At 45.9% G+C, this 23,624-nt stretch overlaps 1 protein-coding gene across 1 annotated transcript in view; it reads right to left on the bottom strand.

Moving 5' to 3' along the window:
• Nucleotides 1-1,112: 1,112 nt before the first annotated feature.
• Nucleotides 1,113-23,624, bottom strand: part of LOC139262264 (fibulin-7-like) — a 38,706-nt gene continuing 16,194 nt past the window's right edge. The window contains exons 3-8 of the mRNA XM_070877409.1: nt 20,736-20,906; nt 16,687-16,812; nt 6,307-6,435; nt 4,967-5,104; nt 3,163-3,301; nt 1,113-1,473 (exon numbers count right to left, since the gene is read on the bottom strand). Of these exons, the coding sequence (XP_070733510.1) occupies nt 1,113-1,473; nt 3,163-3,301; nt 4,967-5,104; nt 6,307-6,435; nt 16,687-16,812; nt 20,736-20,906 (1,064 nt within the window). The remainder of the gene's footprint in view (nt 1,474-3,162; nt 3,302-4,966; nt 5,105-6,306; nt 6,436-16,686; nt 16,813-20,735; nt 20,907-23,624) is intronic.

Below are 23,624 nucleotides of genomic sequence, written 5' to 3'. Positions count from 1 at the left end.
AGATAGTATGCAAAACATTTTACCCAGGCATGCATACATTTGGCACAACTTGTAGTTCTAATCACTCACTGTCAAAATACACCTGTATGGCTGGATTCTTGTGAAGCAAGATTACTGTATGATACATTGACACAGGTTTGAGTGTGGGAGGGCGGGGGGCATTTAAATGATGCCAGAAAGCTATAAAATGTTTTTAAGTAATAAATCCTAAAATGTAATCCACTAAAAGAATAATTATTATTGACCTAATATCACAACTGCATCTTATTGCTGTAGCTACCTCATGACTGAATGTCCATCCCAATCGCCAGACTGGATTATGACACTAGACATGAGTATATGACAAGCTTACCTGTGGGTAAGAAGGCATTATTCACAAAATAGACCCAAGCTGAGCTAGTGAAATCAAGCTCTCAAACACTGATGGTTCATGATCGGTCACATTCCTCCTCTGGACATTGAAACCCGTGTCTTTTTGAGCAGCTCTGCTGGAAAGAGGAGGTGGGGGGGAACATACAGGTGGTAGAAAAATCTCACAGCATGCTTTGGCATCTACCATCCTTCCTATATAATAACGTAGCTGTGACACTGCCAAAAACTGGAGGTGAAGTTATTTTGTTGCCCCTCCCCCACCCCCACACCTCCTCATGGTGAGGGAGGGGAGGGGAGGGGAGGGGATGGAAACTCGTTTCGTACTGCTGCTGTTATAACTTCAAACGTTACACCGTTGGCTAACGTGACTCATTTTAAAAATAACACCGTACAAGACTAACGGCAATTAAGGGCGAGGTGAGAGTTGGGGGTCTTTGTGAACTTCGCAGTGAAGAATCCGCCCTTCTCAGTACATACAAGGTCCTTAATAGATTGTTGGTTCCCCTCCATTGACATATCATTACAACTCTGAGACTCTCTCTCTTCATTATGCAGCTCTTCAGCCTTGTACCTCAGCGATTCTCCTTTCCTTCTGACGAGGCAGCAGCACATATATTCGTTATTGTGTAGCTTGATATTCTTCCTAATACTTTATTTTAGCACTTTAACTCTCTATTGGTTATACGCACAATTTAACTTGGCTCACTTTTATCAAAAACAGAAGAGGAGACGAGCATCGCCTAGAAGTTGTACCGTGAGACGATGATGGTGACCTTGGAGACATGCTTGGTCAGGACCGTTTTTCCAGAGAGTTCCGTCATCTCCATCTCCACCTCCAAGGTTGCGGGGCCTTGGATAGGGTTTACCAGCACCAGCTCCCCTGTCTGCCTGTCTGAGCGCTGGACAGAGAAATGGTTCTGCCCAACGCCCCCTACGATGCTGAAGCGCATGGTGTCGCCCGTGAATCGGCTGCTCGTCATCCGGAACAGGGCCCTGGGGGTTCGTAGGTTCGAGGTTAGGGTTAGGTAATGAAAGGTAATGGAGTACGCAGCATTTGCACACATCTTGCTGTCCATCGGACATGGGTTTCTCTCACATTTGCTAGGAAGAGAAAAGAAAAATGTAAGATTTAGGAACAAAGAAAGGTTAGAATGTTTTGGGTATGCATCCTCTATGTATACAGCAGGCTACTGGTCTACGAACAGTTTGGAAGAATACAGCAGCACCCTCCATTGTGTACAGCAGGGAACTATGCTGGAATGTCAGAAGAGATTGGGTTGGGAACTGTTCAGAGGGACAGACATGGTGAATAAGCTTGGGGACCTTACCATTTCTAAAGCGGCTTCAGATTTATTGCAAAGGGCAATTGTGAGTTACTGAAAGAGCTAGCAGTAAAAACCCACCTGAACATTCATCAGTTGGGGGCCACTGCAGCATATTAGTAGCTGTGGCCAATACTTTAACCTAGAACTCTGTCTATCTAGGCTGACACTCCAGTGCAGTGCAGAGAGAGTACTGCACTGTCAGAGGTGCCGTCTTTCAGATGAGACGTTAAACCGAGGCCCCATCTGCTCTCTCAAGTGGACATAAAAGATCCCGCGGCACTATTTTGGAGAAGAGCAGGTGAGTTATCTCTGATGCCCTGGCCAATATTTATCCATCAATCAACATAACATAAACAGAGTATCTGGACATTATCACATTGCTGTTTGTGGGAGCTTGCTATGCACAAATTGGCTGCTGCGTTTCCCACATTACAACAGTGATTACACTCCAAAAGAATTTCATTGGCTGTAAAGCGCTTTGAGACGTCGGTGGTTGTGAAAGGCGCTATATAAATCCAAGTCTTTCTTTTCGTTCTATATTTAGGTCCACCTTTATTGACAGAGAGTAAATAAAGGCTGAAGATTGGTGAGATCCTGATTGCATTGTGTTTCAAATTATACTGCTGCACGCTGCTCTCTTTAGAAAGATAGTGGGATGTTCACAAGATCATTTCTCTTTCCTTTTTACTCAGACCTTTGACACGTTTGGGCTGGATTTTCGGTTTTGCCGTTTTCAGGGCGAAAATGGAGACGGGGCGGGAAAGATACCGCCCGGGTAACGTTTGCGCTGCGTGGAGAAATTTTTACCATTTGGTCCCTGCGCCAGGGGCCCAGCGCAAAGAGAGGCGTTGTACAGCTTTTGCGGCACAAAAATAGGAACCTCGCCAACTAAAGTGTGGGGCCGGGAGCGCTCCAAGAGAAGCCTTGGGAGGGGGAAGAAAAAACCAAAACATTCCAAAAATATTGCCCACACCACCACAACACGAATCGCTACAAAAAATATAAACACGGGAACTTACCTTTTTTGCAGTTTATCTACCACACTGCCGCCGGCAGGACTGGACGGCTGTTTTCCCAGGCGGTCATCGCGGGGCACGCTTCGGGGCGTACGGGTCGGGTGCGAGTTCAAACTTCTGCCGGTGTCGCAACGAGAGGCGTTGCACAACCGGCGCACCGCTTCCTGGCGGTGCTGCTCCGCGCTGCCGCAAAACCCGACCGGAGGATCGCGACCGGACGCAAAAGACCTTGCCACCCTATTTCTCGCCGCTCCAGGGTGAAACCCGGCAAAACCCGGAGCGCAAAGGACCCGAAAATCCAGCCCAAGGGGTCAGCCGTGTGGCTCCTCACTGTGCTGCCCCCTGTACCCAAATGTCTCCCTTGTGTCTCAGTGACTGGAACTCAGTGACTCAGATGCCAGTCCCTCATTCGACCCAATGGAGATTTGTTTTTAAGCACCAATACTTACAATTGTGACGTTTTTACATAGCTAGCATTGAGGCGAGACTTTGGACACTCTGGGTGCACACAATGGAATCCACCATGTATATTAATGCAAATCTCCTCTCTGGTACAGTTATGTTGATTGGTCGAACACTCATTAATATCTGTAGAAGCAGGATAGTAATAATGAAATAGATGATAATACACAGCTGGCATGGAGTTACATTTAGGATAAGAAAGGCAGTAGTGAGTAACATAAAGCTGAGATTTTCGTCTCGTTGCTGTCTCTATTTTCGCCCTAGAGGGGCGGCAATGGCGATGGTAAGCTCTTACGTGCGGGCGGCCAGCTTCCAGCGCCTCGCCGGAGTTTTCGGGGCCGGTTTTGGCAGGGCGCGGAGCATTACCACCCAGAAGAGGCGAGTTGGTGTGCAACGCCCCTGGTTGCAACACCGGCTTGATTTTTAGCTCCCTCCCAACCCTTAACACTCCGTAGAATGCCCTGCTGAGACCACCTGTAAAAGCAGGTGATCCGAGCTATAGCGGCTGCAGTAATGTCAACCTCAAGTAAGTGTGATTGGTTTTTTTGCGATTCATGTTATCCACTTTGGTGGCAAAAACAGGAAGGCAGATTATTATCTGAATGGTGACAGATTAGTAAACGGAGAGGTGCAACGAGACCTGGGTGTCATGGTACATCAGTCATTGAAAGTAGACATGCAGGTACAGCAGGCGGTGAAGAAGGCAAATGGCTTGTTGGCCTTCATAGCTAGGGGATTTGAGTATAGGAACAGGGAGGTCTTGCTACAGTTATACAGGGCCTTGGTGAGACCACACCTTGAGTACTGTGTGCAGTTTTGATCTCCTAATCTGAGGAAGGACATTCTTGCTATTGAGCGAGTGCAGCGAAGGTTCACCAGACTGATTCCTGGGATGTCAGGACTGATGTATGAAGAAAGACTGGATCGACTAGGCTTATATTCACTGGAATTTAGAAGAATGAGAGGGGATCTCATAGAAGCATATAAAATTCTGACAGGACTGGACAGGTTAGATGCAGGAAGAATGTTCCCGATGTTGGGGAAGTCCAGAACCAGGGGTCACAGTCTAAGGATAAGGGGTAAGCCATTTAGGACCGAGATGAGGAGAAACTTTTTCACCCAGAGAATTGTAAACCTATGGAATTCTCTACCACAGAAATTCATTGAGTCCAGTTCATTGGATATATTCAAAAGGGAGTTAGATGTGGCCCTTACGGCTAAAGGGATCAGGGGGTATGGAGAGAAAGCAGGAGTGGGGTACTGAAGTTGCATGATCAGCCATGATCATATTGAATGGTGGTGCATGCTCGAAGGGCCCAATGGCCTACTCCTGCACCTATTTTCTATGTTTCTATGTTATGGTGGCATGAGCTATGTATTGGGAAGATTTTGGTGTTGTTTTTCAGATTCCACGCCCCCGCTCCCACCCACCCCCACCCATCCCCAACACACCTCCCACCCACCCCCTCACCCCACCCCCCGCCTCTCTTACAGCACTCCGAGGTCGGCTGTTTAGCTTGGGATTTTTGCATGCTCAGCCGGCCTAGCGCCCTGAGAGAGGTGTGCAATGGTTCCCTTAGCTCTCCGCCCCACACTCAAGGGTCCAGCTGCCCAATTTTGATGAATGAGGCGCAAACTGTTCCCAGGCACAAACTTTACCGTTACCCCACCGCCATTACTGCCCCGAAATGAGCAAAGCCAAAAATCTAACCCACAGAGTATATTGGACAGACAGTAGTGAGTTGTATAGATGACAATAGATGACTGGGTATGAGGGTTAGGTGTCCTTACCTTCACAGGCCCGTGAATCCTCCAGTAAGTTGTATCCAGAGGGACATGCGCAATGATATGAACCCGGCGTGTTCACACAGGCATGTACACAGAGACGAGCCAATCGGCCTGCCTGAAACATTTCACACTCATCCACATCTGAAAGAAAGACACGGTGACAGGTGAAGGTTTGGGGAAATGGGGGCACTGCCAGAAAGCTGGTGGGAATCCCGCCAACGCCTCCCCTACCACCATGGAATTTCAGGGAGCGATGCATTCAGTATATTTTAGGGAGCGTTTGTAACACAAAGAGCTAGCGAGAGTCACCCCTATAGAGTGCTGGGCTTCTGCAATCTGTTATGAGGGAAGACCATGGAATGTGGACAGTGCAAAAGGGCCCAAGAAACAATTCCGTGCATTTTTGGAGACAGAGACAGAGGGAGAGTGAGAGAGTGATTGAGAGATCCCATGAAAAGGGAATATCTGTTACCCTCTTCTCACCCAAAGTGTAGTAGAAATCTGGAAACCTCTCACCTAAATGGTTGTGGTATCAAGGAATAGGGAGCAAATGGAGTTAAGATACAGATCAGCCATGATCTAATTGAATGGCAGAGCAGACTCGAGGGGCTGAATGGCCTACTCCTGTTCCTAAGGTGCAGTTGACCTTTAAATAAGGATCGAGATTTTGGGCCTAAATGGTCTTTTCCTTTCCCTAAAAATTCTGATATTCAGTCAATCTATTGAACAGTGAGCATCATTTTATTGATATAACTCGGTAATATTAATCAGTCAGCTGTACCTTACCAGAGAGTGGTGGACTGACTCACACCAAGTCCCGCTCACCCATCACCCCTGTGCTCGCTGACATGCATTGGATCTCGGTCTGGCAACACCTCAATTTAAAAATTCTCATCCTTGTTTTCAAATCCCTCCATAGCCTCGCCCCTCCTGATCTTGGTAACCACCTCTAAACCTACAACCCTCTGAGATCTCTGCGCTCCTCCAATTCTGGCCTCTTGTGGATCCCCTAATTTTCATCACTCCACCATTAGCGGCCCTGCCTACAGCTGCCTAGACCCTATGCTCTGGGATTCCCTCCCTAAACCTCTGTCTCTCCACCTCTCTCGCCTTCTTTAAGACACTCTTTAAAACCTACCTCTTTGACCAACTTTTGGTCATCTGCCCCAAGATCTCCTTATGTAGCTCGGTGTCAAATTTTGTTTGTTAACACTCCTGTGAAGCACCTTGGGTTGTTTTACTACGCTAAAGGTGCTATATAAATGCAATTTGTCACGTGGGTCAAGACTAAATTGTTGAATAGGCTGCTTTAAGAGTTTCAACTGTAATGGATGCCACCTTACCTCGACACTGTCTGACATCCTTCCCACTTAGGTGGAAGCCTGGCTCGCAGCTGCAGTGTTGTGAGCCTTGAACATCTGAGCATCGTGGCTGGCGACTGAAGGAGGGGTCGCTCTGCGATGTAGTCCACTCTGTCGTCAGGAAGAAGAGATTTGTATAAATGGAGGCATAGAGTACAACAGCAAGGAAGTGATGCCAAACCTTTATAAATCACTGGTTAGGCCTCAGCTGGGGTTTTGTGTTCAATTCTAAGCACCACACGTTTGGGAAAGATGTCAAGGCCTTGGAGAGGGTGCAGAGGAGATCTACCAGAATTGTACCAAGGATGAGGGACTTCAGTTGCATGGAGAGATTAGTGAAGGACAAATTATTCCCCTTTCAGCAGAGAATGTCATGGAGAGATTTAATAGAGGGGTTCAGAACTATGAGGGGCTTTGATCAAGAGAAAGTGTTTCCAATGGCAGAAGTGTCAGTAACCAGAGGACACAGATATAAGGAAGGAACCAGGGGATATGTGAGCAGACTTTTGTTTACACAACGAGTTATGATGATTTGGAACGCACTGTCTAAAAGGGTGGTGGAAGCAGATTCATCAGTAACTTTCAAAAGAGAATTGGATGTATGCTTGAAAAGGAAACATTTTCAGGACTATGGGGAAAGAGCAGGGGAGTGGGATTAATTGGACAGCTTTTTCATAGAGCCGGCACAGGCACGATGGGCTGAATGGCCTCTTTCTTTGCCATATGATTCTATGATTGTATGATATCATGAGTAGACAAACAGTGCAGTACACCTAAGTGCACACTTGCGTGCGCGCCGCACACACACACACACACACACACATGGCTTACACACAAAATACTGGAAGGGAAAATTGATCGGAAAGACCAAATAGCTTAATAGTGAGAGAGGGGGGGAGTTAGAGAGACAATTAGAAAGAGTTAGAGACAAGAGCAAAACAAAGAGAAAAGCGAATAAACAAAGAGAAAGAAATAATGAACAACTCGCCAAGGCTTCTTCGTCAGCATCACGCAAACCCTGGACCTCCAACACCTGGAAGGACAAGGGCAGGACATGCATGGAAACACCTTCACTCCAAGTTTCCCCTCCAAGTCACACACCATCCTGACTTGGACCTATATTGCCGTTCCTTCTTTGTTGTTCGATCAAAACCTCAACACACAGTGAGAGCTCCTTCACCACAGACTGCAGCATTTCAAGAAACCGGTTCACTGCCACCTTCTCAATGGCAACTAGGGATGGGCAATAAATACTAGCCTTGGCTCTCAAGTGGACATAAAAGATCCTATGGCGCTATTCGAAGAAGAGCAGAAGAGTTCTCCCGGTGCCCTGGCCAATATTTATCCCTCAACTAACAATTGACTGCCGCCATTTCTAAAGTACTTCATTGGCTGTAAAGTGCTTTGGGACATCCTGAGGTTGAGGAAGGCGCCGTTAAATGCAAGTTTTTTATTCATACACTAAGGAACCCATGAGCCCTACAGTACCATGATGCAGTGAACGGTTCCCTTTTACCTGACGTGCACTTGTACACATACAGCAGCGGATACTGACACACAACTATAATAGCACCAGATGAAGGCGAATTGATCTCCGGTGTGGACTGTCCATGTAAAAGAGTTGACACTGAAGCACACAAGATCCATTAGCATATAGCAATGGCCGTTTCCCCTTAACTTGCTGTGTACTGAACATGCACATGAGCTGATATAGACACAGAAGCTATGTGAATAGACTTCAATATTACAAATTCTGAAAACATACTGAACATTTCTCTCTCAAAGTGTTAGAAGCAACTAGGTAAGTTACAGGCTTGGTTGCATTCCAGATGTAATGTCTATGCATTTCTGATTAGATACAATACACCCAGCTTTACCTCACCTCCCCCTCTCTCGACCCCTCCGCGGTCTCTAAATTGTCAAATAACTATTGGGAAGACTGAAGTCAGCTGTGGCTAGTATCAGTTGTGGCTTAGTGGGTGGCACTCTTACCTCTAAGACAGAAGGCTGTGGGTTTGCGTCCCACTCCAGAGACTTGAGCACAAAAATCTAAGCTGACACTCCCAGTGCAGTACTGAGGGAGTGCTGCACTGTCAAAGGTGCCTTCTTTTGGATGAGACATTAAACCGAGGCCCTCTCAGGAAGATGTAAAAGATTCCATGGCACTATTTCAAAGAGTTTCCCCGTCCTGACCAATATTTATCTCTTAATCAACATCACTAAAACGGATTATTTGGTCATTATCAAATTAGTTTGTGGGAGCTTGCTGTGCGCAAGTTGGCTGCTGCATTTCCTACACTACAAGTGGCTACACTTCAAAAAGTACTTCATTGGCTGTAAAGCACTTTGGGACATCCAGTGGTTGTGAAAGGCGCTATATAAATGCAAGTCTTTCTTTCTTTCATTGTCTTCGGTTCCCACCACAAACTCCGTTCCCCAGTCATCAACTCCATCCCTCTCCCTGGCAATGGTCTGAGGCTGGACTAGACTGTTTGCAACCTTGGCGTTACATTTGACCCTGAGATGAGCTTCTGACCAAATATCCGTGCCATCACCAAGACCGTCTATTTCCATCTCTGGAACATCGCTCAGCTCTGCCCCTTGCCTCAGCTCGTCCGCTGCTGAAACCCTCATCCATGCCTTTGCTACCTCTAGACTTGACGAATCCAACGCACTCCTGCCCAGCCTCCCGCGTTCTACCCTCCGTAAACATTACATAATTGAAAAGTTGGCAGCCCGTGTCCTAACTCGCACCACGTCCCGTTCACCCATTACCCCTGTGCTCACTGACCTACATTGGCTCCTGGTTAAGTAATGCCTCAATTTTAAAATTCTCATCCTTCTTTTCAAATCCTTCCATGGCCTCGCCCCTCCCTTCCCACATTACAACAATGACTACACTCCAGAAGTACTTCATTGGCTGCAAAGCGCTTTGAGACATCTGGTGGCCGTGAAAGGCGCTATATAAATCCAAGTCTTTCTTTCTTATCTCCATAAACTCCTCCAGCCCACAACGCTCTAAGATCTATGTGCCCTTCTAATTATGCCCTTCTGAGCATCCCCAATTTTAATCGCTCCACTAAGCACTGGAATCCCCTCCTTAAATCTCTCCGCCTCTCTGTCTCTCTCTCTCCTCCTTTAAGACGCTCCTTAAAACCTACCACTTTGATCAAGCTTTTGGCCATCTGCCCTAATATCTCCTTATATGGCTCACTGTCAAATTTTGTTTTATAATGCTCCTGTGAAGCGCCTTGGGACGTTTTACTATGTTAAAGATGTTATATAAATGCAAGTTGGTGAATGTCAGGTGTGGCTCAGAGGTAGCTCCACGTCAGAAGGTTGTAGAATCAAGACTCATTCCAGAGACATGAGCACATATCCAGGCTGAAACTCCCAGCGCAGTACTGAGAGTGCTGCACTGTCGGAGGTGCTGTCTTTTGTATGAGACATTAAAATGAGGCCCCATCTGCCCTCTCAGGTAGACATAAAAGATCCCATAACACTATTTTGGAGAACAGCAGGTGAGTTCTCCCTGATGTCCTGGCCAATATTTATCTTATTGCTGTTTGTGGGTGTAATGTCTGCACCTGTGCTGCTCACAGTTTGTAGAGCTGTTGCATTGTGAGTGGTTCAGCTAGTCACATGATGTTCACAAGTCTCAATAAAACCCCAGTCAGTTGAGTCTAGGTCATCCACAATGAGGTATGCAGTTTGTTAGCCTGGTAGATGAACTGGTAATATGTAGTGTGATTATTAAACCTTTGTTAATAAACCAACTGGTTCTTAATAGCAATGTGTTGCTATTACCAAGCTCATGGTCTACAGGGCTGTAGTGATACCCACCCTCCTGTATGGCTCAGAGACATGGAACATGTACAGTAGACACCTCAAGTCGCTGGAGAAATACTACCAATGATGTCTCCGCAAGATCCTGCAAATCCCCTGCGAGGACAGACGCACTAACGCTAGCGTCCTCGACCAGGCCAACAACCCCAGCATCAAAGCACTGACCACACTCGACCAGCTCCGCTGGGTGGGCCACATTGTTCGCATGCCTGACACAAGACTCCCAAAGCAAGCGCTCTACTCGGAACTCCTACACGGCAAGCGAGCCCAAGATGAGCAGAGGAAACGTTTCAAGGACACCTTCAAAGCCTCCTTGATAAAATGCAACAACTCCACCGACACCTGGGAGTCCCTGGTCAAAGACCGCCCTAAGTGGAGGAAGTGCATCTGGGAGCACCTCAAGTCTCATCGCCGAGAGTATGTAGAAATCAAGCGCAGGCAGCGGAAAGAGTATGCAGCAAACCAGTCCCACCCACCCTTTCCCTCAACGACTGTCCCACCTGTGACAGGGACTGTGGTTCTTGTATTGGACTGTTCAGTCACCTAAGAACTCATGTTTAGAGTGGAAGCAAGTCTTCCTCGATTCCGAGGGACTGCCTATGATGATGATGATGATGTTGCTATGAATTCTTAAGCAAAGAACCCATGAAACAAATACATTACAGTGGGAGTTTGCTGTACGCAAATTGGCTGCGTTTCCATTACAACAGTGACTACACTTCAAAAAGTACATAATTGGCCGTAAAGTGCTTTGGGGTGCCCTGAGGACATGAAAGGTGTAATATATATATATGAGTCAGTCAGTCTGTCCTTGTCTTTATAGCTGTCTCCTGTATTGTTTTGCACAGGGTGTCTTCAATCATCGAAGAATAAGCAAAACCTTGGCAGTGCTGGGCTGGTCACCGGGAGCCATGATTAAACTGCATGACTGGTTGCCTCCCACACAATGCACGACTGATCAATAAGAGAATGAGGAGACTATTTATTTCAGCTATTTATTTCTCTGCTGTGCTATTCACTTGCTATGTTCCATCTTTTGTTGCTGTAACTGATCTCTGCCCTCGAGGAGCGAGCTTGTTCTTGTTTTTGAAGGAAACAGGGATCTCATTGTGTCCCAGTCACTGGAGATACCTTGAGATCAGTCCAAGTGATTGAGAAAGTTAGCATTAGACAGGACTTGCATTCCCGAGTACAATTGGCCTGGCAACATTCCCAGATTCCCACAGAATATGCTGCTAAAAGCAGCAAGAGCCAACGCTTCCTGCCCAAAGACTTCCTACCATGTGTTAGACTTACAGCTTGGGTTAAGCTTGTTTTACGCCAATTGTTTAATGAGTATTGCAGGCCGCTATTAGTTAGCGCTGCCTTCCTTCACCTCACAGAATAATTCAAGTCGCTCCTCTCTCCGTTTACCCGCTCAGCCCCACATCTTGTTACAGTCCCCACCACTTACACAGTCTGCACTGATCACAGGCAGCCGCCTCTATCAGACAAATGGTGCCAACCGTTTGCCATCACCATGGGCGTCAATCACAAAGGTGCCACTTAAAACATATTAGGTGCGCCGGCCATTTATGGGCAGCTCTGTACTTACCTGATTTAAAAGCTCCGCTGATTTCAGGCAAAGCCAGGTCTTCAAGGACCTTCTGTCAACAGCTTGAATCGTTAATAACTGCAGGAGATAATCAGACAGTGGAGAATTTTTTTGCCTCTCCCAGGAAATTACAGGGCTAAAAGGGCTAAAGCCGGGGTGGGGGGGTGTGGGGGCGGGATGAACAAAAGAGAAGAAGAAAGAGAGATAGAAAGACAGAGAGACAGAGAGAGAAAGAAACTTTGCTCTCCTTCAAATAGTGTCATGCGACCCGAGAAGTTTAACGTCTCATCCAAAAGACGGCACCTCAGACAGTGCAGCACTCCCTCAGTACTGCCCTGGAGTATCAGCCTGGATTTTAAGCTCAAGTTTCTGGAAATGTCCAGTTATGATGAATTAACTGTGCAAATAGATGTTAACAAATATGATGTGATTGGGATTACAGAGACGTGGCTCCAGGATGATCAGGGCTGGGAACTCAACATCCAGGGGTATTCAACATTCAGGAAAGATAGAATAAAAGGAAAAGGAGGTGGGGTAGCATTGCTGGTTAAGGAGCAAATTAAGGCAATAGTTCGGAAGGACATTAGCTTGGATGATGTGGAATCTATATGGGTAGAGCTGCAGAATACCAAAGGACAAAAAACGTTAGTGGGAGTTGTGTACAGACCTCCAAACAGTAGTAGTGATGTTGGGGAGGGCATCAAACATGAAATTAGGGGTGCGTGCAATAAAGGTGCAGCAGTTATAATGGGTGACTTTAATATGCACATAGATTGGGTTAACCAAACTGGAAGCAATACGGTAGAGGAGGATTTCCTGGAGTGCATAAGGGATGGTTTTTTAGACCAATATGTCGAGGAACCAACTAGGGGGGAGGCCATCTTAGACTGGGTGTTGTGTAATGAGAGAGGATTAATTAGCAATCTCGTTGTGCGAGGCCCCTTGGGGAAGAGTGACCATAATATGGTGGAATTCTGCATTAGGATGGAGAATGAAACAGTTAATTCAGAGACCATGGACCAGAACTTAAAGAAGGGTAACTTTGAAGGTATGAGGCGTGAATTGGCTAGGATAGATTGCCGAATGATACTGAAGGGGTTGACTGTGGATGGGCAATGGCAGACATTTAGAGACCGCATGGATGAACTACAACAATTGTACATTCCTGTCTGTCGTAAAAATAAAAAAGGGAAGGTGGCTCAACCGTGGCTATCAAGGGAAATCAGGGATAGCATTAAAGCCAAGGAAGTGGCATACAAATTGGCCAGAAATAGCAGAGAACCCGGGGACTGGGAGAAATTTAGAACTCAGCAGAGGAGGACAAAGGGTTTGATTAGGGCAGGGAAAATGGAGTACGAGAAGAAGCTTGCAGGGAACATTAAGACGGATTGCAAAAGTTTCTATAGATATGTAAAGAGAAAAAGGTTAGTAAAGACAAACGTAGGTCCCCTGCAGTCAGAATCAGGGGAAGTCATAACGGGGAACAAAGAAATGGCAGACCAATTGAACAAGTACTTTGGTTCGGTATTCACTGAGGAGGACTCAAACAACCTTCCGGATATAAAAGGGGTCGGAGGGTCTAGTAAGGAGGAGGAACTGAGGGAAATCCTTATTAGTCGGGAAATTGTGTTGGGGAAATTGATGGGATTGAAGGCCGATAAATCCCCAGGGCCTGATGGACTGCATCCCAGAGTACTTAAGGAGGTGGCCTTGGAAATAGTGGATGCATTGACAGTCATTTTCCAACATTCCATTGACTCTGGATCAGTTCCTATGGAGTGGAGGGTAGCCAATGTAACCCCACTTTTTAAAAAAGGAGGGAGAGAGAAAACAGGGAATTACAGACCGGTCAGCCTGACATCGGTAGTGGGTAAAATGATGGAATCAATTATTAAGGATGTCATCGCAGTGCATTTGGAAAGAGGTAATATGATAGGTCCAAGTCAGCATGGATTTGTGAAAGGGAAATCATGCTTGACAAATCTTCTGGAATTTTTTGAGGATGTTTCCAGTAGAGTGGACAAGGGAGAACCAGTCGATGTGGTATATTTGGACTTTCAGAAGGCTTTCGACAAGGTCCCACACAAGAGATTAATGTGCAAAGTTAAAGCACATGGAATTGGGGGTAGTGTGCTGACATGGATTGAGAACTAGTTGTCAGACAGGAAGCAAAGAGTAGGAGTAAATGGGGACTTTTCAAAATGGCAGGCAGTGACTAGTGGGGTACCGCAAGGTTCTGTGCTGGGGCCCCAGCTGTTTACACTGTACATTAATGATTTAGACGAGGGGATTAAATGTAGTATCTCCAAATTTGCGGATGACACTAAGTTGGGTGGCAGTGTGAGCTGCAAGGAGGATTCTATGAGGCTGCAGAGCGACTTGGATAGGTTAGGTGAGTGGGCAAATGCATGGCAGATGAAGTATAATGTGGATAAATGTGAGGTTATCCACTTTGGTGGTAAAAACAGAGAGACAGACTATTATCTGAATGGTGACAGATTAGGAAAAGGAGAGGTGCAACGAGACCTGGGTGTCATGGTACATCAGTCATTGAAGGTTGGCATGCAGGTACAGCAGGCGGTTAAGAAAGCAAATGGCATGTTGGCCTTCATAGCGAGGGGATTTGAGTACAAGGGCAGGGAGGTGTTGCTACAATTGTACAGGGCCTTGGTGAGGCCACACCTGGAGTATTGTGTACAGTTTTGGTCTCCTAACCTGAGGAAGGACATTCTTGCTATTGAGGGAGTGCAGCGAAGGTTCACCAGACTGATTCCCGGGATGGCGGGACTGACCTATCAAGATAAACTGGATCAACTGGGCTTGTATTCACTGGAGTTCAGAAGAATGAGAGGGGACCTCATAGAAACGTTTAAAATTCTGACGGGGTTAGACAGGTTAGATGCAGGAAGAATGTTCCCAATGTTGGGGAAGTCCAGAACCAGGGGACACAGTCTAAGGATAAGGGGGAAGCCATTTAGGACTGAGATGAGGAGGAATTTCTTCACCCAGAGAGTGGTGAACCTGTGGAATTCTCTACCACAGAAAGTTGTTGAGGCCAGTTCACTAAATATATTCAAAAAGGAGTTAGATGAAGTCCTTACTACTAGGGGAATCAAGGGGTATGGTGAGAAAGCAGGAATGGGGTACTGAAGTTGCATGTTCAGCCATGAACTAATTGAATGGCGGTGCAGGCTAGAAGGGCCGAATGGCCTACTCCTGCACCTATTTTCTATGTTTCTATGATGCTCCAACCATCATGAATATGGGGAAACCTTAATGGACAAACTGTTTCCTGCCTGTTATATTCGTAGGTTCATGTTTACAGGCCAGCGCGTATAGCGGGCAAATCGCGTGAGCACAAACGCACCTACTATATGCAGTGGGGACTGCATTTCTGTAATCTGTCTACGTCCAGCCTCTCCCGAATCCCTCTGTCCATTTCAAATAGATTACACCCTGTTCTCTCTGTCTGTTGATTTTTATTTTCATTGCTCTCCCCTAAGGGCTGCCAACTCTGGTTGAATGTATTCCTGGAGGTTTCATCATATGGCCTCTTACCTCCAACTGCTCCCCTCATTGGTTCCCCAACATGTCTATCCTCACAGGGCCCCTCCTTCCCACGCGAATTGGAAAGCGAAAAGACTCTTCAATACCCAATTGGATCATTCTTGACTGGCAGTGTAACAGCCTTTTTTCCCCCCTCATGTGCAATATTTTTTAGAACTAATAAACAGAAGTGTTGAAAGAAAATGATAAAAATACACACAGTTGTTTAATGGCCCTATGCTGTATCTCTGTAGATTGCTCACAGTAGCGTCCTGGGGATTAACCTCCAATTGCCGAAGATTCTCGGTTAACTCTGGTGGGTTGGCAACCTTATCTCTCCTGGCTCCTCTCTTTCTTACATTAAAAAAACCCAGAGTAAAAGCTGGAAACATAGAGCAGGAGCGTCAGCCTCTGAAAGAGAAAAACGGATTAACATTTTAACTGGGACCTCTTCCTCAGTCGTACAGGCAGTCAGACAAAGGGAGCCCCATGTATAGGCCTAAAACTACCTGGCCAAGGAAGCAAAGAGGGGACAATAACAGGTAGATTGATGGTGGCTTCTTTGAGAATATCAATTGGAGATTAAAGCTTGTTGAAATAGACTAACAAGTTAAGTGCAGATTAATCAACTCCAACAGCATGGAGCAGTGATCCCAGAGCAGCCGGTCAGGAAATCCCAGGCCGAATATAGTAATACTCTGAAGGTAGGAGAGTGGTAAAGAGATGGACTGAGTTAGGAGGAAAGTTCCAGAGAGTAGGGAGGGAAAGTAAGAAAGACTTGCATTTCTATAGCACCTTTCATGACCTCAGGATGTCCCAAGTGCTTTACAGCCAATCAAGTACTATTGAAGTCTAGTCACTTGTAATGTAAGAAATGCGTCAACCAAGTTGCACACAGCAAGTTCCCACCAACAGCAATGTGATAACGACCAGATCATCTGTCTTTATTGATGTTGGTTGATGGATAAATGTTGGTCAGGACACCAGGGAGAACTCCCCTGCTTTTACATCCAGCTGAGAATTTGTTCTATTTTACAGTATTAACATCCCTCCACTTGATGACCATGGCATTGTGATAACAACCAGATTATCTGTATTTTGGTGATGTTGGTTGAGGGATAAATATTGGCCAGGACTTCGGGGAGAAGTCCCCTATTCTTCTTGGAAATAGTGCCATGGGATCTTTTATGTTCACCTGAGAGGGCAGACGGGGCCTCGGTTTAAGGTCTCATCCAAAAGACGGCACCTCCGACAGTGCAGCACTCGCTCGGTACTGCACTGGGTTTCGACTCGTATTTTGTGCTCAAGTCTCTGGAATGCCCACAAACCCCTAGGATTGGATCTGTCCTGGGGTTAAACAATCTTGTGAGACTTACGTGAGTATAAGGCAAGGCGGCAGTTATAGCCAGCCCAACCGGCACGGCAGAGACAGGCATATCGGTTTACATCATCCACGCATATCCCACCATTGAGACAAGGATTACTGGCACACTCGTTTATATCTGAAGGAAGAGAGGGCAAGCAACGGGCAGCATTAGAATTGAAGCTGGCATTTTACTCTTGAACTGATAAACAACAACTTGCATTTATATAGCACCTTTAACATAGTAAAAAGTCCCAAGGCAATTCACCGGACAAAATTTGACACTGAGCCACATTAGGACAGGTGACGGGATAGTTTTTAAGAAGCGTCTTAAAGGAGAAGAGGTAGAGAGGCGGAGAGGTTTAGGGAGTGAATTCCAGAGCTTAGGGCCTAGACAGCTGAAGGCACGGCCACCAATTGTGGGGTGAAGGAAATTGGGGATACACAAGAGGCCAGAATTGGAGGAGTGCAGAAATCGCGCAAGGTTGTAGGGCTGGAGGAGGTTACAGAGATAGGGAGGGGTGAGACCATGGAGGGATTTAAACATGAGAATGAGAACTTTAAATTTGATGTGTTGGTGGATCAGGAGTCAATGGAGATCAGCGAGCATAGGCGGGTGTGGGATTGGGTGGTCCTCATCAAAATTGATTCACTGCTGCATGTGGAAAACAATGGGCCCATAGCTGATTTGTGTTGGAACAAGACAGTTATCCTGTCACATTCGTGTGGAACCAGCGGAAAGAGGCAGCTACGCGCCTCTCGATAACCCAGGGGCTAAGCGCGCTATTCCATGAGCGACAGAGCCCGTGTAGACCCAACAAGACAGCAGGAATTAAGAGATGACGGTTAAGCCTAAAATGCAGGCCGAGGAATCTCCCTGGGCCTACTCCCGATCCTTCCATTACATGCACGCGATCGAGATCATTCCCGCACTAGCGACAAACTTACAGTGATGGAGTGGGATCGGCTCCAAGGAAATTCCCGACCTACAATTTTGTGCCCGGTGTTACGGGATGGAGGGGGTCTGCTGGAAATCCATGTCATTGAAGCCTCGGCAATTCAATTAAAAAAGAAATAACTTGTATTTATATAGCGTCTTTCACAACCTCAAGACATCCCGAAGCACTTTACAGCCAATGAAGTACTTTTGGAGTGTAGTCGCTATTGTAATACAGGGAAACGCGGCAGCCCATTTGCGCACAGCAAGATCTCATAAACAGCAATGTGATAAATGCTCGGATCGTCTGTTTTAGTGATGTTGATTGAGGAATAAATTTTGGCCAGGACACCGGGGACAACTCCCCTGATCATCTTCGAAATAGTGTCATGGGATCTTTTACATCCGAAAGATGGCACCTCTGAAGGAGCAGCACTCCCTCAGCACTGGGAGTGCCGCCTAGATTCTGTGCTCAAGTCTCTGGAGTGGGATGTGAACCCACAACTCAGAGGTGACAGTGCTACCAACTGAGGTGTGCAAACACAATTGAATTGAACCTAGTACAGTCCACAGTTATGCAAGGCTAGATGTAGGGTAGCTATCAGGAAGTGGTTCTTTTCCCAGAGAACAGTGGACATGTGCAACACAGGCTGCCGGGTCGTGCAGTGAACACGATTCGCTGAATTCCTTCAAGCGAGAGCTGGAGCTGTTTCTGGCTGGGCAGGAGATCACCTCTTACACCTGGTAACAATAATCAGGTCCAGCCTGATCTCCTGGACTAGTTGCATCACCTAAAGGGTGCTTGGAGAGGAATTTTCCAGATTTTTCCCTAATTGGCCTGGGTTTCAGCTGGTTTATCGCCTCCCCAAGAGATCGGAGGGTTTTCGGGTGGGGTGGAATGTGTCAATAATATGATACACAAGGCATTGCAGTTGTGTGGGACAGGCTGGACTGGTCAGTGGGCATTTTCCTTCTCCGTCATTGTTCATATATTCGCACAGTATGGTTCCTTTGTGTCACAGTACAGCATCAGTGTGCACAGGAAGAGATCGTCTATCCTCCTTTGCTTACATTGTGTTTAGGCCCCTCTTAGGGGCTAATTTTATGCACTGCATTTTCCTGCTCTCTCCCAAGCCAATCCCACTTTCTCCTTTCTCCCTCACACCCTTTAATATTCCTCAAGGAATTGTCCTACACCGTTTGTTGAAAGTTGTAATCAATGTAACATCGATCACCACTTGTTTCTTCTAATCTATCTAGTACCTAGCAGTTTTCTTGAGAACAGGCCTTGTGTCTTCTATCTATGTACTAAAGGAATAATCTAGGAGTTCTGACGAAAGGTCATCAACCTGAAACGTTAACTCTGTTTCTCTCTCCACAGATGTTGCTTGACCCGCTGAGTATTTTTTGTTTTTACTTCAGATTACTAGCATCCGCAGTATCTTGCTTTTGTAATCTAGCAATATCTCCCTTATCTGTTTTTATCATTTTAAACAACGCTATCAAAACTTCTTTCAATCTCCTCGGGTTAGTACAGGTATAACGCTTAATAGAGAGTACTGTATGGCTCATGTGTGTCTCAATGCCAGCTCCTATACATATACACACTGATTAATGGGAATGATTCACTCCAGTCTGGTACTGTACGACTCGTATGTCTCAATGTTAGCTCCTGCACATATACACTGAGTAAAATGGAACCACTGACCCCTATCGAGTACTGGATGGCCCGTGTGTGTCTTAGTGCCAGCTCCAGTACATATACAGTACACACTGGGTAAAAGGGAACAATTCTCTCCCGTCCGGTATTGCATGTCTTGTGTGTGTGTCTCAGTGTCAGCTCCTGGACATGTACAGTATGCACCAGGTAAAAGGGAACAGTTCACTCATAAATGTTACTGTACAGTTTGTATGTGGCTCAGCTTCTATACATGGTTAAACATTGTTACAAAAGGTGGTTACTGTAATTAGAGGGTTACTGAAGTGAGGCATTGCAATGAGAGGCAAGAATTTACAAAAATATCACCTTCATAAAGTAATTCAAGAAGATTGAACACTTAAGAAGCTGCAGTTATAATTATAAAAGGGGTCAGTGCCAGTCAGTGTAATAAAATGGGTTACTTTAGTTCAATGAAGGGCTTTGAACTAGGTAGTGTTATACAGAGGTTGCCTGCAGTTGTAAAGGGATTGCTGCACTGCGAGGCTCTGGATTATAGTTATAAAGCAGGAATAAAAAGAAAGACTTACATTTATATAGTGCCTTTCACAACCACCAGATGTCTCAAAGCGCTTTACAGCCAATGAAGTACTTTTGGAGTGTAGTCACTGTTGTAATGTGGGAAACGCGGCAGCCAATTTGTGCACAAGCAAGCTCCCACAAACAGCAATGTGATAATGATCAGATAATCTGTTATGATTGTATAATTCTATTGCTGATAAGAACATATCATAAGAAATAGAAGCAGGAGTAGGCCACCTGGCCCCTCGAGCCTGCTCCGCCATTCAATAAGATCAAGGCTGATCTGATCATGGACTCAGCTCCACTTCCCTGCCTGCTTCCCATAACCCTTTATTCCCTTATCGCTCAAAAATCTGTCTAGCCCTTAAATATATTCAATGATTCAGCCTCCACAGCTCTCTGGGGCAGAGAATGTCATAGATTTACAACCCTCTGAGAGAAGAAATTCCTCCTCATCTCAGTTTTAAATGGGCAGCCCATTATTCTGAGACTATGCCCCCTAGTTTTAGTTTCCCCTATGAGTGGCAATATCCTCTCTGCATCCACCTTGTCAAGCCCCCTCAATATCTTATATGTTTCGATAAGATCACCTCTCATTCTTCTGAACTCCAATGACTAGAGGCCCAAACTACTCAACCTATCTTCATAATCAACCCCCTCATCTCCGGAATCAACCGAGTGAACCTTCTCTGAACAGCTTCCAATGCAAGTATATCCTTCCTTAAATACGGAGACCAAAAATGTTCGTAGTACTCCAGTACTGATGTAGCAGGAACATCAGGAATGCCACAGTGGTTAGTTCTTGAAACCAGTAGTGTCAAGTGCAAAGTTTTTGGCTTGCAATATAAATATTTACTCTTTACTTCACTCAGTGCAGAACACTTACTTTTACAGAAAGGCAGCTGTCCACTCCAACTCTTGTCTTGGAGGCACACCCTGCTGTTTGACCCCACCAACACAAACCCAGGGTCACAGGCAAAGTGCACCTCATGGCCCATTAAATACCTGCTTCCAAATTTCTTCCCGTTATTTGGGGCATGGAGTTTGGGGCATGTTTCTGTGGAAACAAAACACAGAAAGTGAAACACGGAGGAAAGCTGAGGACAGGGGTACCACCCGTTAGTGAAGAGGTTGTTCCCAGTCAGGGTCACTGCCTTAGAAAGAAAAAGAACAAACTTGCAATTATATGGCACCTTTCACAACCTCATGATGTCCCAAAGTGTGAATTAACTACTTTTTTTAAAAAAAAGTGTATTCACTGTTGTATTGTAGGAATTGCGGCAACCAATTTGCACACAGCAAGGTCCCACAAACAGCAACGAGATAAATGACCAGGCAATCTGTTTCAGTGATGTTGGTTGAAGGATGAAAATTGGCCAGAGCACCAGAAGAATTCTTCTTTGAATAGTGCCATGGTATATTTTACTGCACTGGAGTGTGAGCAAAGGTTATGTGCTCAAGTCTCTGGAACTTGTGAACCCAGAACCTTCTGACTCAAAGGCAAGAGTGCTTCCAACTGAGCCACGGCTGACTCCCTAGCCAGGGTTGCTTATGATTATGGAATTTAGACCCAGTAGGGGAGAAATTTGTCTTGCGTCCAAAATGGGCAAGTCGACATAGCGATTGCATGATGGACTGGGGTCCCAACCCTCAGGAAGAATATACTGGCCTCAGATTCACCAGAATGATAATGGGGCTAAAAGGGTTAAATTATTAGGACAGGTTGCATCAAATTGGCTTGCATCCCCTTAAGTTTAGAAGCTTGACGGGTCATCAAATCTAAAATGATACAAGGATTCGATGGGGTAGCTACATAGGGGCCGATTTTCATCAAGGCCTCCGCCTGCCTAAGTGCCGCCGATGGCCGCAGAGGTACTACTTTGGACGGAATATTCATCGCCGACGTCCCTCGAAAGTCAGCGGGCGGCAAATAGACGACGTACACCGCCAATCTGGATGGCAGCAGGTGGGAGACCTCATTCCCGACGGCAGAGGCGCTTGCCGCCCAAGTGCCACCGAGGATGGAGTCGGGCACACGGAGGGTCGAAAACCTGAAAAAAAAATCATCAGTAAAAAATAAAAAAACTATTGGAAGATCCTTCAGGGGACCCCATCCAGGTAAGTTGCTATGGAAAATAAATCTTAAAATGTTCACTAACCTTTTTTTCAGGTTCTTCATACTTACCGTCGGGATCAGACCAGCCTCCTCGCAGCGGTCCACCTCCATTCTGGCGCCGACTCCCGTCAACTCCCGTTGGCATTAATATGGGAGCTCGACGGGAGGGAGGTCAGTTGCGCCACTCGGCCGTCTGCTGACGTCAGCGGGCGGTTCCCGGTGGCTCTCCCCTCCCGCCCACTCCAGGCCACCTCGAAAGTGGCACTGGGCGGATCTGCAAGAGCAATGTCGGTGGCAGCGGGTGGTGAGGTGATGAATTTTGGCCCCATAGAAACTATTTCTTCTGGTGGTGAATCTTAAATTTAGGCCTAGGCCATTTAGGCATGAAATCAAAAAGCACTTCTTCAAACAAAGGGTTGTAGAATCTGGAACCTTCTCCCTCAAAAGTCAGTGCATGCTGGGGGTCAGTTGGAGCTTCCAGGACTGAGATCGACAGATTTGATGGGTAAGTGTATCAAAGGTAATATGGATTAAAGTCAAGTAAATAAGGTTGAAGTACAGATCAGCCATGATCTAAATGAATGGTGGAAGAGGCTTGAGGAGCTGAATAGCCTACTAAAGGAAAAATGTTCACTCCTAAAAGGCCTAAACTTAATTTTAAGGTTCTGCCTTCATGTTCTGGATTCCCCCACTAGAGGACATAGTTCCTCTATATCTACCCTATCAAATACCTTTATCTTTTTTAAACATGTTGATTAGATCATGCCTCAACTTTCTAAACTGAAGGTAATATAAACCATGCATTAATAATCCAGAGAACGTGACTTCAAATCCAACTATAACGATTTTGACGATTTGAATTCAGTTAATTAAATCTGGAAAGGAAAGCTAGTAACCGTAATGGTGATCATGAAGCTTTTGGATTGTCATAAAAACCTAATTGGTTCACTTATGGCCTTTAGGGAAGAAAACCTGCTGTCCTTACCCGGTCTGGCCTATATGTGGCTCCAAAAAAAAAATGTGGCTCCTGTCTCACACCAATATAGTGGACTCTTAACTGTCCTCTGACGTGGCCTAGAAAGCCATTCAATTGTCTCAAACCACTTGGCAACTAGAGATGGGCAATAAATGCCAGCCTTGCCCGCGACGTCCATATCCCGAAGAGTGAATTAAAATAAAGGAGCTGGATTGAGAAACATAGAAACATAGAAAATAGGTACAGGAGCAGGCCATTCGGCTCTTCGAGCCTGCACCACCATTCAATAAGATCATGGCTGATCATTCACCTCAGTACCCCTTTCCTGCTTTCTCTCCATACCCCTTGATACCTTTAGCCATAAGGGCCATATCTAACTCCCTCTTGAATATATCCAATGAACTGACATCAACAACAATAGTCCTAAATGGCTTACCCCTTATCCTTAGACTGTGTCCCCTGGTTCTGGACTTCTCCAACATCGGGAACATTCTTCCTGCATCTAACCTCAAAACTTAAATCATGTATCTCCCGCACGTGAATTAAGAGTCAGCGTGATCTCCTGGACTAGTTTTGATTGCCTAGGGGAGTAGTTGAGAAATTTCCCAGATTTTTTTCCCCCCAAATTGGCCTGGGTTTTTATCTGTCTTTTTGCCTTTCTATCACACAATTGTGTGGCACAG

Source organism: Pristiophorus japonicus, chromosome 4 (assembly GCF_044704955.1).
Source record: "Pristiophorus japonicus isolate sPriJap1 chromosome 4, sPriJap1.hap1, whole genome shotgun sequence".
Lineage (NCBI taxonomy): Eukaryota > Metazoa > Chordata > Chondrichthyes > Pristiophoridae > Pristiophorus > Pristiophorus japonicus.
This window is presented reverse-complemented; position numbering and strand designations above follow the sequence as displayed.